A 20105-nucleotide genomic window follows, 5' to 3' on the forward strand; every position below is an offset into this window, starting at 1 on the left:
CATTATTAATAAAAAAAAAAAAAAAAAAAAGAAAAGGTGATTAAAGTAGCTATCTTCAGAAATATATAGGGAAACTGGACGTAGAAGCTTTTATCCCATTAATGAAAAAAAAAAATTCTGGACATAGAATAAAAGCCAATATAACCACATGAAAAATATCCTAACCTAATAATAAAAAACCCTAATGCCAGATCAAATTATGAGTCCCAATTCTTCACTCCCTGTAGTAGTGTTACATGTCTACACCCTTGCCATGGCCTATAGTAACTGGATGTATTTCCCCCTTTTTGGCTTTGGAGTTGGTCACATGACTTCTTTTGGCCAACTGGAAATTAACAGGCAGAAGCTTGAAATGTGCATGAACGATTGGGTTTGCCCTTTTAGGCTCCTACAGTCTTTGTCCATAAGAACAATTTGCCTTGGATAGCCTCTAGTCCAACAAGGCTGAAAGACTGAGGAGCAGGCCTTAGGTACACTCAAAGCTTGGAGCCATGTCCAGCCCAAACCAGATGAACCCCAGCTGGTCTACAGATACATGAGCAAGAAGTAAATGCTGACTGTATGCCACTGAGATCTGTATGCTTGCTTGTTACACAGCAATACCAGACCATGATAGGTCCTTATTCAATAAAGAGAAAAGTATAGCAATCAGGGAATCATGACATATTTGTTATCAATTCTGTTTCTCTTTAGCTTCATGCGAATGCTGATTAATAAAAATTTTAGAAGATCTTGAGAACAGTGTATTATAGCCTTTTTGACCAAAAATATTTTATATAGATCCACTTTTATATTTTGTCTGGATTCTCTCCTTCTATATCATATGGATAAGGAGCCAGGAACTATTAGACTTGAGGGTTGGGGGAGGGGAGGGTGATCAGGATTGGTTAATGACTCTGCTTTTGATACTGTCTTGATGTTAGGTGACCCTGCCATGTGACCCCCACTTCTTCTCAGACCTTACCACAATGTCAGATCCATGGTAGTGGCTGTCACGTTATCTTTCAAAGGTGTCAAAATATAAGTGAAGGTAGTATGTGCCCGAAAATAGCTTAGTCCACCATGACCCACACGCAAGGATTCACAACATCCCTTGAAATAACTACTGTAATTCAGGAGTCCCAGATCACAATGGTAACAGACAGGAAAGAGCGTCCAAAAAGAATATGAAAGGGAACATTTCTTCTTTGTATCTAAAAAGAAGGAGGGTCATGAGACGCTAGAACTATTTAACCAAAAGGGACTAGCAAAAAATCCCTCTGGACTGAGAACTCTGAGTGCTGGACAGGTTATCTTTATGATTTTGTTTCATTAAGATCTTTTCCAGGCTTGGATTACCTATAGTTTCATCCTGCTCTCTAAATCTGCATTCCTATGAATTGTATCAATTAATTCCCTTTATTTCCCCTCATTATTAAATTCAAAAGGGCAAAATGAGGGAGAGGGGCAGAAAGAATCTCAGGCCAAGAGTTCATGCAAAGTCTGGGTGGTGAGCTCAGGCAAAGGCACAGACGCAATATCAGAGTCTCAACTCCGGTAAAAGCAACAGCGTCAACTTTTCACTGGCCCCTCTCTACTTCTCGAAAGCACTTGCTTAGCAGAGAACAGCTTTTCTTCTATTCCAGAAGTCAGCTGGAAGTACTGAAAGAAAGAGTTTTATCCAAGGTTTTAACTAACTACCTTCTTGCTATTATCAATCCCATATTTTAACCAGCATGAGAAAAGTTGTTATCAGCCATGTTGTCTTTCACTGTTGAGAACTTTTGTGCCTTGAACAAGGAACAAAGTCAAACTTCTAAGTCGATCTCTAATGTCCCATGTGCCCTACACAAAGAGCTCAACCAAATTCCTCAAACCAGGATCCCTTCCCCCTTTCATTAGGCAAGTAGAAATGGTCCAACTCAATCACCCAGATATATGTAAGCAAGACTGTGGAGAAGGGCAGTCTTTTCTATTCCAGTTTAATGAGGACCTAGATTAGGACACTCCTGTTTTGACCTCGAATCAGTTTCAGATCAATTTCTCAATTTAAAAATATAAGTTTCTTTTCTTTCAATTACTGAATCTTCATTTAAAAATTTTCTCAATTACTGAGTCTTCATTACATATTCCAGGCCTGGTGCAGCCACGAAAAGCCCTTTAAAGGAAGATGATTTCATTTCAACTTAGCTTCCGGGGGAAAAAAAAAGTATTTAAATGCACAATTTATTCAAAATACGCATCCATTTCTGACTTGAGGATGTTTAGCTTGATAAGCTTTGGAATTCAGACAGTTTTCTTTCCATAGCAGATGACTCTTGAGTCATGACTGAAAATATCATCACTCATTTTAATAAAGATAATGACAACTGACCAAAAAAATTTAGGCAAACATCAAGATAGAGATCTGAAAAAAAAAAAATGTGTATTCAGTGGAAGTAAAAATACTATTCAAAACCTAAAACTTGCAGATCAGGAGAAATGAATACTGGAAGCACTTCCTGTGTTTTAAATGACATTAGATGGCTCTGAAAGTTAGCGTTTAAAAATACTCTCTAAGAATCCAAGCCAAATGACTACAGGATTATAAGTTCTCTCTCCCAGTTGTTCAGGTATTAAAAACAGGCACAAGTAAGAATAGCCCTCAAAAAAACTAATAAATAGCACACGAGCAGTGCAATCTACCCAATGAGGATCCCATATCATGCACTTTTGCCTCCCTTTACCAGGTACCTCTAAATACTTACATCATTGCCCCCCTCATTTCCCTCCCTCCTGCACGCTTTCTCTCCTTTAAAAAACTGAGAAAGGAAGCATGACTAAACTGACATGAAGGGCACACTCTTGGGCTCTTCCTTTAGAACCAATCCTCTCACTGCTGGAGGCATGGGTGCTGCCTAGAAGTCAGCTTCCATGCTGGCATCTGGCATTTGCCCAGGTTCCCCTCTCTCCCCAGACAGAATCCTGCCCCCCCAAGACAGTGCAGACTGGCCCCCAGCAGCCGGGCGGCAGGCCCGAGGTGCTGTCTGCTGGACGGAAGCAGTCGTGCCTGGCCACAGAGCTCTCCCTCCCCCACAGGGTCATGCCTACCTGTTCTCAAAACAAAACCAAACAAGAGAAAACCAAGCTGCTCACTCTTCGCAGCAGTTCCAAGGCAGAACCAACCTAAATGCCCATCCACGGGTGACCAGACAAGTGAAATGTGGTATATCCAAGGAATGGAAATTTTTCAGCCATAAAAAGGAATGAGGGACTAACACCCGCTACAAAAAGAATGAGCCTTAAAAACATAATGCTGACTGAAAGAAGCCAGACACAACAAGGCCGCGTGTTATATGGTTTGTGGGAACAATCTAGAAGAAGGCAAATCCATGGAGACAGAAAACAGACTTGTGGTTGCCAGGAGCTGGAGGGAAGGCGGATGGGGCTTCCTTTTCAGGTGAGGAAATATTCTGGAACTCAACAGTAGTGATGGCTGCCGGACACAGTGAAGGTACTAAAGGTCACTCATGGTAAATTATGGCTTTTACCACAATTAAAAAAAAAAAATTAACAAAAACCAAACTGCTGCTTCCCTCGTCACAGATTCATTTCTCTCCACGCACCCACTGTCAGTATTTTCAAATATGTGGTTCACACTACCCACCTCCATTTTCTTAGCCCTCATTTTATCTGTAAGCCCCTTAATCTGGTTTTTCATTCCAAAAAGTCTCTGCCTCCTCCAAACGTATAAACAAAAGCATGGGGAACTATTTTTAAAGTACTCCACAAACAATCATATTTTTATCCAATCCGGTGGCCTTCCTCAGTGCCCTTAGAATACCACGTACAGCCTCCTCCTTGAAACACTCTTTGGCTCTGACCTCCAAGCATGGTGTCTTCAAGACCCTTCTCAACCATCTTGACCATGTGTTCCCTTTCCAAGCTCTTATTCCTACTTGCCCAGTAGGAACATTCTGGGCTCCCTGTCCCGTCTGGTGCTTCACTGACTCGACCAACTCTGGCTGGCACCTCAAGCCTCCTTGTTTCCCCCCACAAACTGGGGTCACCCTGCACTTCTTCAGTGGACGGAGATGTAAGTTGGCCAACACACCCTCAACGCTTTCTAACAAAGGTAGTTCTTTCACATACAAGGAACACGGTTTCCTATTGTGCTGTAATGAATTACCGAAACTGGCGGCAGAAAACCACACATTTATCATCCTACAGTTCTGGTGATCAGAATCTGAAGTCGGTCTGCTGGGCCGCATTGTTTCTAGAAGCATGGGGGGAGAATCTGTTTCCTGGCCTCTTCCACTTTTCAGGGGCTGCTTGCATTCCTTGACTCATGGCCCTGGGCTCCGTCCTCAAAGCCAACAGCACAGCATCTGTCTCCTCTCTGGCCACCTCTCTCCCTCTTACAGAGACCCTTGTGAATACAGTGGCCCAGCTGGGTCATCCAGGATCCTCTCCCCATCTTAAAGACCCTTAACTTAATCATATCTGCAAAGTCTCCTTTGCTGTGTAAGGAACACAGTCACCCCACAAGTTCTGGGCATTAGGGGGTGGACATCTTTGGTAGTGGTGGGGAAAGAGGGCGGCATGTGGTCTATCACAAACACTCCCAGGTCCTGAGGACAACCTCTGGCAGCCACTCCTGTATGTTTTCCAACCACGCAGGGACCTTCACCCTCAATGGTTTATGGGTCAGTTCGTGCCTAGCGGTCAACCACGTACCAAGAAGTCTTCTCTCCCCACAAGAGCAAATGAAACAATTTTCTGGGGTTCCCTATTCAAGGTTACTTAGATCTGGGTGTGAGGGGGTTGGGGGGAGGAATCTGTGCATTTCATTTCCAAGAGGGGAGAAAGTTCTAAGTCAGGGACAGGTGAGAGGGGCGGAGACTCTGGGGAACGCATAATGCAGATCACACGGAAGACTTCAAGAGACGTTAGAAATAAGCAGTAAAAGGGTGATGAACTCAGAGTGGTTTGGGCTGGTTTGTATGTGAATGTCCTCCTCACCCAGTCTGTCCTGTCCCCATGGATGCATCCCTGTCACTACTCTTTACCCTTATATTTTAACACAGGAGGAGCGGAAACAATGAACAGGGGCATCTATCCATGCATATACGTGTACACATACACACGTTTAACCTTTCACTGGATTTTCTTCCTGAAACTGGAGCGATGCAAATGTTTTTGCCCTGAAATGTGCAAGTACTGAACACAGGGCAGCCACACGGCCAAGTCTCAACAGCCACCACGTTATTCTTAGCTTCTGGGACACATGGAGGTCCCTTCCCTCCCACGCCCTCTAGTGGCGGCCAGCGCGAGAACAGTACCACGTGGCCAGAACATCATTATACACTAGGTCTCAGCCCGTTTTGGTACAGATTTTACAGACACTTTGAAACATACAGTATTCTGCCAAAGAAACTATTCACTTTATCTGTTAAGCATTTACCTTTTTTCTTTTTGTGATGTTTAGTAGTGCCATATAGTAAACTCAGAAACTCAAAGAAGCAGTGGACAGTCTGGTAAAAGAAAATGCCCAAAGTCCAGTAAAAAAAAAAAAACATATTTAAAAAACTGTGGTATCATCACATGGTGGAATATTTTTATACAGCCACAGCCCAGGACAAACCACAGCTATACGTGGCAACATGGATTAATCTTTTTAAAAATGTTTAGTGATAAGACATTAGTTTTAGAAGACTACATAAATATGGTACCATTTTTATAGACTTCAAAAAAAATCTTAGGAATACATGTATATGTAATTTCAATACATATGTACACACATATACATATATACCATTTTTTTTTAAAGCAATGGAATGAAGACCACAAAATTCAGGATCATTCTTGCCTTTGGCATAAGGAGGCAGCAGGATAGGAAGGTAAGGGAGAGACAGTAGCATCGTCCTGTCTGGGGGAAAGGCTCATTTGTATTCATTTTATTATAATGTCTACAACTTACATGTATGGTATATTCTTCAATATATCAAATATTATCATTAAAATACAATTAAGGAATACATATAGGTAAGTAGATTGATAGACTGATAACTGATAGATGGACAGCTAGACAGAGGGACCAACCCGGGGGTGGGTTGTGCAGAAGAGAACACGAGGTCTTCTCAGCTCCATTTCTGTTTGAATTGCCTGAAGACTATAGTTTGGAGCATAAGGATAGAGCTGTCAATCCTAGTCTGGGTGATATACAATGAGTTTCCAAATTTTACTGAAGTAAAAGCTCTTGGAGCATGCCTCAGTCACGAGAAGAGGCAGTGAGGCCCTTCCCTTGTACGTGGAGGCTCAGCCTTGGGCCTGCAGCAGAGCCTCAGAAAGGAAGAATTCAAGAATTTTATCCCACCCCTTGGATACCACCTGACCTTGGAAATGAATAATTTCCATGTATTACTTAATAACACATTAATACTTTTTCTTCACCCCAATCCTATGAAACTTAGTGTCAAGTGGCCCTTGGTCTGATCAGGCCCACCCCCCACCCCCCACAAAGCCTCTGACTTATTTCTGAGGCTCCAGCCTTCCTTAGAACCCAGCTGCTTCTCTGGACGTCGGCCCTGACCTCTGTTTCCAATGACAGGGCTGTGCCAGTCTCTCTCCTGGTAACCAGACCCTGTCTCTGGGCGGCAGCTCTGCAGTCAGAGCCGTTAGGCAGTGGGAGCCGTGCTGCCTGTGGACCTCCCTGTGTCACCTCCAACAGCCACAGTCACACACCTCATCCCACCTGATGGGACACTCCTCCCTTCATGGTCTCTCTTCATGATAAAAGCTACCATGTTCATTACAAAAAGAGAAATGTAATACGGGTAAACAAAATCAAGAAGATAAAAACCACCTGGCTTCCCCTCACACAGCGATACCACATGTGTGCCAGCATATAATTACAGTGCATATTATACCTTCCTGCACTTATATAAATGTATAGTTTCTTGGGTTTTTTTTTTTTACACAATTAGCCATAAAGGGTAAATTTTCAGATTGCTAAATACTCTTTTATAACATGATCTTAATGAACTGCATAATATTCTATTTATTCCAGTTACTATGACTGCACTAAAAAAAAAAACTTACTGGCACAAAGTTTTTTAAAAATCACCCTCATATATAGCTCCTGCCTCAGGGCCTTTGCACTTGCTGTTCCCTCTGCCTAAAACCTCTTTATCCAGACATGATTCATAACCTCACCTCCTAGAATTTGCTCAAAATCTTCAGTCAAGCCTTTCCTGAGCACTTTATTACAACCTGGCCTTCCCTGCCCACCCATACACCCCTAAACCCCTCTTCTGCTTTTGTTTCCTTAAACATGGTTCACATGTAACATTATGTGGTATATTAATTTTTCTGGCTCACTCACTAGAATATGAGTTCCATGAGGACAGAACGGTGTGTCTTCTTCCATAAGTGTCTAGAAATACTGGCACTAAAGGCACTCAATAAATGTTTGTTGAAAGGAGGGATGATGAACAAACAGACATGTAATTTTATGAAAAGACGGGAAGAAAACAAGCAAAATTGAAAGTGAGTTTAATTTCTGGGTGATGGATTTATAAGGGATTTAGGTTTTCTTCTTCATAAGTTTCCTATATTTTCAGTTTTCAATAGCATGTATTACTTTTAAAGTCGGGGGTGGGAAAGATATTTTAAATACTACTAGGCAAATAGGACTATAAATAACCATGCTTGGGAACAGTAAAGAAAGAAAGACAAAGGGGGGAGAGATAGAAAAAAAGAACCAGAGAGACAATGAGAATGAGAAAAAAAAAAAAAAAAAAAAGACCAAAACAGAAAGAGACAAAAAGAGAGGCAGAGAGAGACCAAGATAGAAAGACACAGAGGCAGGGAAAAAAAAGAAAAGAAAGAAAAGTAAAGAAACAAAGAGAGGCAGACAGAAACTTCCAATTATCTCTGAAGTCTTAATTTATATTCAAATGATCACAACATAGGCCAGGGTAAGTTATAAGAAATGTTAACCACTACTCATGCTTTCTCTGTTTTTTTAAATCCAATGAAGCAAGAATGCTATTAGGTAACATTAATTAGTCTAGCTTAGTTTTTTAAATACATTTATAAAAGAACCACATTTTCAAATCCTCAATAACTCAGGATTTATGACCTAACCAAACCTAATGAGCATGGGGTTAGGAGAAACTGAAACATGGATGAAAATGATGGGAGTCGGAGTTTTCCTTTGTTATCAAGGGGCTGTAAGGACTCAAGGTGCTGCCGTGGGAAATGGCGATGTACACACACTTTTAATTACGCAAAGATAAAGGAGCTCTAAAATAATTTTTAAAGTGGGGGTGAAGGAACTCACATTAAATAAGATTATTATGGAATTACATTGATTTAAAGGAATGTCAAAAACTATCAAACAAAAAATTATAAATTATAGTAAAACATAATATTGCGGGCTTTTCACTTAAGGAGCCTTGAGTTTTAAGTCATTTAGGGCTCACCTAAGGGCTACTGCTCCCAGACCCAGACAGCCTGATCCCTGGCTTTCTGTCCAATGTTTTGACCTGATAACTCTGCTTGGATCTAAAGAGACTATGTTACTCATGAAAGGAATATGTAGCCAGCAACAGGTCTAATCATTGATTGCCCTTGTCAGCGAAGCCAGTGGGCTATGAAAAGCACTTCCTGTTTGGCTTTATTTTTAATGCTTTGGGAAATGTATCCGATCGGTCGGTCATAAGGATCCATGTCAATTTCAGGGCAAGCTTTTCTCTTGAACTCATGGTCTAGAGACGTGCTGCGCTTCAGTTTGCAGACACCTCAGCGACAAGGACAGCCCCCAGATGTCTAGCAGGAGGCATTTTCAAAAACCCGTCAATAATTTTCTATGGAGGTACACCACTCATGGTGAAGAGAGAAGCAGCAGAATTCTCCCTACCACTGTCCTCCACACTAGCTTCAAAAACTGCTTACAGTCCTTTGTTCCAGACTTGTATTCAAACTGTTCTAATTTTCAAAGCACAACTTTAAAAAATGAATACAACAGATTGGAATCCGGATGAAGAACTTAGAGAAACTTTCAGACCAAGTCTCAGCAGCTCTGGCTGAGAGCTCGCCATCTATCATTCACTGAATGGGGCTGTTCTTTCCCGACAGAGAGGAAGAAAGGGGCTTTGACTCTCCATTGTGCAGTACAGGACTACAGAATAGTGCTCAATTATTATTTTTTGGGGAAAAAAAAAGCAATAAAAGCCTATTTGGATTTTTATTTTGGCAGGGTAGAGATCTGAATACTGTTCCTCTCCCAGGCCAGCCCAGACATCTTCAGCCAAAGACTTACTCAAGTTTGGGTATGTTTATGCTAAAATCCAGCAGATTCTGATTTTAAGGGAATATTTTTTCTAAAAGTAAATAATTTTTCCCCATTTAATTCAATCAAATATATCCTTCACAGTAAAATTTTCTTTTAAAACTCATGGAGATGTGGTTCCTGTCTACAGTTCTGGCTGAAATTAAATTGAAAAAAAACCCACGTCTTTCAAATATAATGCCTTATGACAAAGGTACAAGGACAAGGTTACAAAATACAAGTTGCAAGGTGACTTTTAGACGCATTCAAAAATGCTCAAGCTGTAAAGTCGACTAGTTTCAATGCACAAGTCAAAAAACCTTGCTGTGCCTAACAGCAAAGAAAGGACACTTTTTAAGATACCACGTGACTATGCAAGGCTTTTTACTTCATAATTCACCTTGTCAATGTAATTTTGATGAATGAGGATGATTCAAAAATACTGAAAATGCAGTTTTCACACTAAATTCTATTCCTCAGAGGAGACAATTTAGCAAATGCTAGATGACTTTTCACTTTTAACAGAGACATAATGTCGTGCTCAAGGATTTAATTAATTAGACATCCCCGACTTAAATGCTCCAATTTGTTCTGGGCATATGATCTGGGGCAAGCTCAGGACTTGGGTTTTACAACCAAAGATTCTTGGCTCCTTTTCCCCAGAAAAAAATAGAACCAGCGAGAATGCTCTGACTGGCAGTTATCAGGAAGCTGACAAAGCAGAAGGGCATTTTATCCCATGAAGTGGGGCCACACAGCTATTTCTCCAGAGAGCAGTGAGACGGAGAGAAGCCGACACCCTGCCATTTGACCAAGATAGAGGCAAAAAGCTCACAACTCTTGCTAATCCCTGCTGGCTCTAGAAACATTGACTGTTAATTCTCTGCTATGCCTCTGAAGAGTCAACTCCAGGTAAGGCAAAGAAGATCTGATGTCCTCATGAATCACTGGAAAGCCACTCCCCGATTCCCATGAAGGACATCCTGCTAGAGGCTTCGAGATTCCAGGGACACCTGTTAGAAAATCCCAGAGCTCTCAGCTATAATTTCCAAACTCTTCAGTTGCTACGAAAAAAAAAAAGGCATTTTCTGTACATTGGCACTAAACAATAAAACAAGATTTTTGATGAAAATTTTGAGGAGAAGAGCTCATCTGGTTATAACATACCCAAGTATTAAAGAAGTCTGTAAAGAAATTTTGAATGATCGGGATATATGCAAGTGAAATTACTTCTGTCAAATTTATATTTAGAAAAGCCTGGCCAAAATGAAAACAATTTTATGTTTTTAAAAGGCAGTGTGCACAATGTCTCCTTTGTTAACACGAGATTTTATTCAGTCAGCTGCCAGAGTCACGTGCAGAAATAAAAAACTCTTAGGACACTAAGGGTCAGGTTACATTTCAATACTCGGAATGAGCCATAAGAGATGTTAATTTGGTTCAGTTGACAGACTGCTCTGTGTACTATCCTGTCCAGGTTGTAGGGTTAGTGACTTACTGTTTATTAAAGAAATAGGTCATGCATGAGCCCTTCTCAGAACTTACCCACTGTGAACCACAATTTCACAAAATCAACTTTCTACCTACAAAAAAATCGATATATGAGTAGCATCTAATTAAAATTAACCAACTTTTATTACTGATGACCACATCAGAAATTAGATGCTGGCTTTATTGTTATTCACCAGTATAACCCAGTGAATTTCATCAACAGCCTTTAAATGCCCAGAGAAGCGACACATATACATAAGTGCACGGCCCCATCTTCATACTAAATTGTGAGGGAAATACTTTCAGCTAAGCCGACAGAAGCACAGTTTCCAAAGAGTAAGTAACAGTCTGTGAAGTAAGCCCTCAGACCATAGAGAAGGAAGGAGATCCTTTTTATTCTCCAGCTTCACTGAGACACAGTTGACATATAATATTGTATCAATTTACCCCGTACGATATGAGCATTTGATACACACGTAAATTGTGACATGACTGTCACACAGAGAGGTAGCATATACTCCACCTCACATAACTCCCATTTTGTTGGGGTGGTGGTGACAACACAGGTCTACTCTCTTAGCAACTTGCAAGTATATAATAGAACATTGCTAACCAGAGCGGCCATGCCATACCTTAGATCCCCAGGACTCATTGGCCTTATGGCTGCAAGTGGATGCCCACCCTTTGGCCAACATCTCCTCATTTCCCTCCCCTCCCAGCCCCTGGCAACTACCAGTCTCCTCTCCCGTTTTTACCAGCAGCTTCTTTAGATGCCACATGTAAGTGAGATCATACAGTATTTGTCTTTCTCTGACTTATGTCACTTAGCAATAATGGCCTCCAGCTTCATCCATATCGTCACAAATAGCAGAATTTCCTTCTTTTGGTATGGCTAAATGATATTCCATTGTATGTATGTACCTATGTATCCGTTGGTCCACCGCTGGACACTTGGGCTGTTTCCATGTCTTGGCTGTTGGGAACAGTGCTGCAGTAAACACAAGTGCAGGCACCAGTTTGCGACAGTGATGTCCTTTCCTTCGGTAAATACCCAGCAGCGGGCTCGCTGGATCACAGGGGAGTTCTATTTTTAAGTTTTTAGGAATCTCCATCCTTTTTTGCATAGCGGCTACACCAATTCACATTCCCACCAACAGTGCACAAGGGTTCCCTTTGCAAGGAGCGCCTTTTCCATTTAAAAGCTTCACAATGGCTTTATGAAGACAGAATGGTCCATTATTTGTTTCACCTTTTTACAGTGAATGTAATGATCTTTAAACGAAGCAATTAAAGCCCCACAGAGAGAAGGCCTGGCTCATTCCGAGATTGAGAAAGGACAAACCAGCCAGGGAAGTGGAAAGACCCTGATCCCACACGGCTCACGTGAGCAAAACAGCACCTTTGCCTCCGAAGATCCTCTCATACAGCACTGTATTTTTTCCTTCAAATAAGGTAGTTTTGAATTTTTCAACGTGCAAAACACAAGTACTACCCAGTACCAGACACCAAGAATCACTGTAAGCAACATACCGAATCAAAGAAATTAGACGAATAAATATTGTAATTTCACATCTCCACAATGAATAGAGAACAGAATACAATTACACGGGAGAAACTGCGGCGAACTCAGCCATCAGAAAGAATGAAATCTTGCCATTTGCCACAACACGGATGGAGTTGGAGGGTATTATGTTAAGCAAAATAAGGCAGTGAGAGAAAGACTGGTATCATGATTTCACTCAAACGTGGATTTAAGAAACAAAACAGATGAACACAGGGGAAGGGAAATTAAAAAAGAGGGAGAAAATTGTAAGAGACTCTTAACTACAGAGTTAAGGGAGGTGGGTGGGGGGCATGGGCTAGATGGGTGATGGGTATTAAGGGCATTTGTTTTGATAAGCACTTATATGTAAGTGATAAATCACTAAATTCTACTCCTGAAACCAACATCACACTATATGTTCACTAGCTACAATTTAAATAAAAATTTGCAAAAAAAGAATTGCGGTGACAAAATACTGGAAGTATCCCTTCTACTGTGGATTAAATCTCTCTGAAAGAGTCACTGGCCAAACAAAAGGTAAAAAGATAACAAAATGAAAGAAACGGGAATGATTCTTTGATCCCACTTCGGATCACCAGCTACAATCCTGGTCCCAATTCTGACACAGGGTGAGGGGGGCAGGAGGGGGACACTCCCCACACCACCCAGCAATTCTAGGTCACCAGATGAGTGGTCTACAATTCAATTAGATTCTGACATTATCTACCTGGAGATAGTGTCAGATCCCCCAGGTTATGGCTCAGCCCTACAAGACTGTCCCCTCCCCCACTTCAGATGCCAATTGCAACCCAGGCTGTCACTGTGCTTCTATAGATTGGAGGTTCCAACAAGCCCCTCCCTTGAGTCCCATTAATTGGCTCCAGCAGCTCCCAGAACTCAAACATTTTACTTAGTAGATTACAGGTTCCTTACAAAAGATGTAACTCAGAAACACCCAGCTGGAAGAGAAGCATAGTGCAAGCATAGGGCAAGGTATGGAGAAAGAGTGGGGAGCTTACATGCCCTCCCCAGGTGTGCTGCTCCCCCATAGATCATGTGTTCACCCACCTGGAAGCTTTCCAAACACTGTCCTTTTGGGTTTTTATGGAGGCTTCATTACACAGGCATGACTGATTAAATCATTGGCCATTGGTGACTGATTCAACCTCCAGCCCCTCTCTCTTCCCCAGAGAAGGGGAGCAGGACTGAAATTTCCAACCCTCTAATCACAAGGTTGGTTCCCCTGTCAACCAGCCCCCATCCTTAGGAGCAGTAGAAAAGCCACCTCAGAGGGGAGGGGGCTGGGGGAATGGGATAGACCGGTGATGGGTAGTAAGGAGGGCACGTATTGCATGGTGCACTGGGTGTTATACACAACTAATGAATCATCAAACTTTACATCAGAAACCAGGGATGTACTGTATGGTGACTAACATAATATAATAAAAAAACATTAAAAAAAAAAGAAAGAAAAGCCACCTCATTAACGAAACAAAAGACACCTTTCTCTCAACAGTTAGGAAATTGCAAAGGTTTTAGTGACTCTGCCAGAAACTTGGTGACAAAGGCCAAATCCATATTCTTATGAATCACAATGTCTCAAACATACAGATCCCTCAAATTGCATTATAGACTTTTTAGGGCTGGACCCTTCCATTTGAAAACTCCTCAATCAGCAGATGAGAAAGACTGAGGCCAAGACAGAAGTGACCTTGGCAAGATCATTAGCTGTGCGGTTGGGACCAGGATGGAAGATTAGTTGTAGCTGAATATATATCTAGGTAATTGTGAGGTGAATGAGACCCTCCCTTAAAAAGGTTACTTCCGGGGCACCTGGGTGGCACAGTTGGTTAAGCAACTGACTCTTGGTTTTGGCTCAGGGTGTGATCTCAGGATCATGAGATTGACCCCTGCATCAGGCTCCTCACTTAGCAGGAGTCTGCTTGAGATTCTCTCTCCCTCTCCTTCTGCCCCTTCCCCTGCTCCCGTGCTCACTCTCTCTCCATCTCACTGAAATAAATAAATTTAAAAAAAAAGTTATTTCCATTATCATGCTTTCTCTGGGGGCACATGAGCAAAGTAGTGAAATACTATAAATCTAAAAAAAGCTATATTATAAGGAGCTACTCAATTCCCGACCAGACCCAGCATTGATAAAGTGAGTTCCTTGCTCCTGCTGTGCTCACTAATATTTTTTCCAAATCATTATCAAACACTCAAACAGCTTCAAAACAGGCAACTTGTGGGTAGGTTAGAAGGGCTTGAACAGCAAGGGCTCTAGAAAAGCAGGCAATTGGTACCTTCACCAGTCAAAAAAAGTACCAGTAAATCACAAAGTGCTTTTTAAAATTCCTTTGAAATTACACTAGCTCACTGTGTCACATCGTCCCCTTAACCAAAATGAAGGAGCAAGCTCAATTTCTTCACTTGCACAGGAAGCTTAGACACTTGCCCAAGGAGGTCCAGTGTGTCTGTGGCAGGCAGGACTAGAACCCAAGCCCCGTACTACCAGGCCAGCCAGGGGTGGGTCTGTGTCTTAGAGGAGCCTACATGCCACAAGGGCACCACCGTTAACCAATTTCAAATCACTCTCTCTGATCCTGTTCTTAGCAACAGCCTTCTGATCTAAATTTGATTTCCCAAGCAGACTCCCCTGCTTAAAACAACCAACTTGGAGAACCTGACAAGCATTACTTTGGCCAGGTGGTCAAGGTTAACACCATAAGTGATAAATCACATCAATGGGAAGTACCCTTAATACAATGTGATGACAATGACACTTAACCTCTGTGCTCTTCTTCCCCAAACCCATAACCGCAGTCTAGTCATAAGAAAAACACCAAATTCTAATAAAGGGACATCCTACAATGTACCTGACTAGTACTCCTCAAAACTGTCGAGGTCAACAAAAATAAGAAAAGTCTGAGAAACTGTCATAGCCGAGAGGGGAGCCTAAGGAGTTATGTCTGTGAAATGCATTGTGGAATCCTGGGTGGGATCCTAGAACAAAAAAAGGACATCAGGCGAAAACTAGGGAAATCTGCACATAGCACGGACTTCTGGCTAAGAAGGAGATCTTGACAATGGGCTCATTAATTGTGACAATGTGCGGTGGTAATGTAATATTACTATATGAAGAGAAGAAAGGTAGGGGACGTACTATCTGTATATGGAAACTCTATCTTCTCAATTTTCTGTAAATCTCAACTGTTCTATAACAGAAAGTCAATGTTAAAGAAGGAGAGAACCACTGATGGATTTAAATCCGCTGGACATCTTGGAGCCTCTGTCACCTACCTCTTGTTAGTGATAACATCGAAAAAAAAAACCTATTTCCTTACCTTTCACTGAGGCTTCTCCACAACTGTGCACCTGTAATAAGGAGAGGCAAAAAGCAAAACATTAATGGAGGTGTTTTTCTCTTGAGGCATTTCTCAACTTAGAAATATCCTGAGCTCTTTAACGTGACATGCTCAGGGGCACCTGGGTGGCTCAGGTCATGATCCCAGGACCTGATCGAGTCCCACATTGGACTCCCTGCTCAGCAGGGAGTCTACTTTCCCTCTCCTTCTGCCCCTCCCCCAGGCTCGTGCACGTGCATGCTCACTCTCTCAAATAAATCACTAAATCTTTAAAAAATGAAATGCTTAGATATTTAAACTCTAGGAATTATCAAACCATTCAGTGTATACCTCCTGTACCATAATTAATTCGGGTGATTAGTCCATGAACGTTTGAGATCCTACTACATGCAAAACACTTGGACAGGTGCCTTGAGAGATAGAGCCCTACATCACACGTGGTCCTGCCTCGGGGACCTGACCGTTCAGTGGGGCAGTCCTGGCAGGCACTCAAGTACATACAAACCGAGGCAGGTGGTGTAGGAACTACACAAAAAGCCCAAACTATGAGGGTTCAGGGAAGAGAGAAAATAGGGCTGCTCGGGGAAGCACCAATAACCGAGGCGGCATTTAAGGTAGGCTCTGAAACGGTACCGACAAAAGAACTAAGACAACTGTTGCTTGAAGGAGATTTTTTATCTATCCATTCTTTAGGTGTTTCAAGCTTTTATCTAGGCTCAAATGAAATCAACAGAAAAAAATGTACACTTAGATCAATCATTTGCTTCCTCGATGGGCTTGCTTCCTTCACTGCACTATAACTTAATACTATACTCCCGGCTACCAGCTTTAGTGGGGTGCAGTAAGCAAAATGGCCACGAGATGGTTTCTGTATTTTACCATCAAACGAATGCCAACGATGTTGTCCGTTTTGTTCTGCAGTAACCCCTATCAAAGATCTATGTAATAAATTCTTAAAATTGAGTCCCCAGGGAAAAAAAAAAGTTTCTCAAACTTGCTTGTATTCTTTCATTGGACTATTAGAATTGTTCAGTTGGTCTAACTTCCCTTTTCACCTTGGCTGCTGGTAAGCCCAGAGATGAACGTGTCACTCAGTTACAGTCACCTACATCCTGTTCTTCTACTATAGTCACCTAGAATCCTGTTTTTCTACGACACCTTCTTAAAAGAGTCTCATTTTTTATAATCCTTACAAGCTTTTGGGGTCAGACGGCATACATTTGGGGTCAGATGGCATGTCAAACAAAGCAAATAAAGAATTCAAAAGAATCCAAGCAATTCTGAGCACTAGTGAGGCCTCAAGCTGAAGCTGGACAGTGGGATAAAGTCGAGCACTTCCCACCCACCTGTCATATGACATTTCTCTGCTAACACTGGATCCAAGAGTGGAGAAAGCAGATAACACCATGGGCTGTTTGCTTGTTTGGTCTGTCATTAACAGTGAGGAAAAGGAGTATGGTTGCTAGCTAAGGGAACAGGACATTTAGAATGGCAAGGACAGGAGCACTGCAGCCACAGAGCACAGAGCAGGTGGGGCTGTGCGGGGCTGGGGGGCAGCGCAGCGGGAAGAGGCTGGGCAGGGCAGCACTTAACTGAAAGCGGAGAGCGGGATCCCCAGGAGCAAGGGGCTGGAAGACCATGGCAGAAATGGGCAGTGCAGATTTCGCAGGAAGAAGGGTATAAAGAGACAGAGGGGGAAATGCTCCACTGGTGGCCACGTGGGGACCCGATGAGCCCTCCGCCCACCACACGGGGCAGTACTCGAATAGGATAGTAAGGGGGTGGAAATTCTGGCCTCTTCTGGAATGAAAAGAAGGGGGAGGCGATCGAGGAACAGCCTATGGCTGCAGAAAAGTCCCCCAGGGCCCGGATGAAGAGGAAGGGTGCACTCAAGGTAGGCACCAGGAGCAGTGAGCGAGAAATGCACCATGGCTAGAGGCGGCTCACGCTGCTGACTTGTAACAGACACGCGGGCTCTGGAAGGTTCCACAGAGATTAATCACCTGAAAGGATCTCCATCCTTGGGTTCACCTACTTCATAGGAAGCATCTAAGATGGTATTAAAGACAACAACGTGGGGGACGTCTGGGTGGTTCCGTCAGTGAAGCATCTGCCTTTAGCTCAGGTCATGATCTCAGGGTCCTGGGTTTGAGCCCCGCATCAGGCTCCCTGCTCAGTGGGGGGCCTGCTTCTCCCTCTCCCCACCCCCCACGCATGCTCTCGCTCTCCCTTACACACACACTCTCTCTCTCTCAAATAAATAAAATCTTGAAGGAAAAAAGATAGCCATGCGGGAAGAGGAGAAATACAACGAAATTCTTAGTAATAGAAGTTTGGAGACCTCGACAAGGAGGGGGAAGAGCCCCGTGAGCCTGAGGCCTCACTCCTGCTTTCCCAGTGGCTGCTGCAGAGCCAACGCGTCCAGCCCGAGTGGCTGGCAAGTCTGGTGGAAGCCATGGAGTTTCCATCACTGCATCTGGCGCGAACTTGGAAGCCTCCCAGAGACCCATTCATCACAGCAGGGCCCTGGGCTGAGAAGTCTGCAGAGGCGGGCTCCTGCCAACTATGTGCAGGGCTCAAACGGGCCTTTGTCTCCAAAGACTCCACTGAAGGGGGCCGGAGCCGGCACCAGTGCTCCTTCGGTCATAGGCTGAGGGGCGCTGGGAAATCATGGCCTTTAATCCCGATTCTCCTTTTCTCTTTGTGCAGTAGAAATGCTGTATTCAGAGCAAAGCCACCCCGTTAAAACCCTGACAGAAAGCTCGGCCTGGGACAAATGCCTGCCCTACAGGATGGGGTGTGAGAGCTCCCCCGGGGCAGGGAGGCCGGGGGGTGTCTGGAAGCCTCTGGAAGCCCCGCACTGAGCCCCGCATAGAAAGGTGCTCCACACAGATCGCCCGATGAGTGAACAAACCCCCCGTTGTTCAGATTCCCCATCAGCGCTGAATGGCGCAGAGGGCGCAGAGGGTCACTGCACCCGAGGTACTCCTATTCGACGCTCTTACGCGACCCTCACACAGCGGCATGATTGTGGGTCGGTTTCTGCCATTTCATGGCATAAGGTGACTGAGTGACGGCAGGCCTTTCTGCCCTGAACCCTGCAAAATCTTACTTTATATGGAAAAAGGGAGGTGCCATATGGGATTCAGTCAAGGATCAGGAGGTGGGAGACTGTCCTGGGTTATCCAGGCTGGCCCCCACATGCAATCACAAGTATCCCTGTAAGAGGGAGGCAGGGCGAGAGCTGACGACGAGGGAAGAGGGGAAGGGGCTGTGAGCACCGAGGCAGGGAGTGGAGTGATGAGGCTGCGAGCCAATACACCAAGCAACCACCCGAGGCTGGGAGGGCAAGGAATGCTTCCCTCGAGCCTCCAGAGGGGGCATGGCCCTGGCGGCACCCTGATTCTGGCCCCACGGTACTGATATTGCACTGCTGGCCTCCAGAACAGTGACAGAAGAACCTTCTGTTGTTCTGAGCCACCATGCTGAGGACGATTTGTTACCACTGCCCCAGGACACTAACACAGTCTATGACAGGTGCCCTTCACGGCTGGGAAGTGGAGAGAATGAGCTCAAGGACTAGACCCTTTAGGCTCGTATTCTTCCAACTCTCCTGGCTTAGTTTTGTAAAGGACCGAACCTTTGTAAGCAGAGGTGCCCCACCCTACAGGAACATGAAAGTCCCACATTTGCAAGAACAACAAGCCAATGAGTCAAGGCTGAGAACGATCTCTGCATGAGCCGCCAAGAGTAAGAAAAGAGCAGTTGCAAAGTTTTCCAGCTCTGTCCTTGCCTTCTGTGCTCGTCTGTTCCTTTATGATGTGTGCCCAGATGGGACCCAATTTGAAGGAACACTCCATCAACCAAGGTGCTCATCTGAAATGGCTGCTGACAATTTTTAAGCAGTTCTTTTCTTTGAAGATTCCCCTGAGAAGGGTCCTGGAGGGTGAAATGTTACAAAGTCTAGCCTACCCATTATGTATCAGGGCAGAAACAGGGCATCGCCGTGCGTGGATCGGACCGGCCCTGTGCAAAACCCCACGGGGTGAGATATCCCACCTCTGGGCGGCCTCATACATCTGTGGTGAACAGAAAATACTGGGGCAGGAGACGGATAGCATTAAAAGTTAGGGAGCTGGTGGCTCAGCCAGTTAAGCATCTGACTCCTGATTTCGACTCAGGTCATGATCTCAGGGTCCTGGGATCGAGCTCCCTGTCGGGCTCCATGCTCAGCGGGGAGTCCGCTTGAAGATTCTCCCTCTCCCTCTGCCCCTCCCCCTGCTTGTGTTCTCTCTCTCTCTCAAATAAATACATAAATCTTAAAAATAAAAGTTAGGGAGCCGTGTGACTGTTCTCTGAAACAGAAAAAGATGGGGCAGGAGGGAGGGGAGAGAGGGAGCAATGCATGTAGGAACAT

At 43.8% G+C, this 20105-nt stretch overlaps 1 protein-coding gene across 3 annotated transcripts in view; it reads right to left on the bottom strand.

Annotated features, from left to right (window-relative positions):
- RETREG1 (reticulophagy regulator 1) overlaps positions 1-20105 on the bottom strand; it is a 124709-nt gene that overhangs the window by 71467 nt on the left and 33137 nt on the right. For all 3 annotated transcript variants that reach the window (XM_057312166.1, XM_026506717.4, XM_026506718.4), the window contains exon 3: positions 15668-15698. In XM_057312166.1, the coding sequence (XP_057168149.1) occupies positions 15668-15698 (31 nt within the window). The remainder of the gene's footprint in view (positions 1-15667; positions 15699-20105) is intronic.

The sequence above is a fragment of the Ursus arctos genome, unplaced genomic scaffold (assembly GCF_023065955.2).
Source record: "Ursus arctos isolate Adak ecotype North America unplaced genomic scaffold, UrsArc2.0 scaffold_15, whole genome shotgun sequence".
Lineage (NCBI taxonomy): Eukaryota > Metazoa > Chordata > Mammalia > Carnivora > Ursidae > Ursus > Ursus arctos.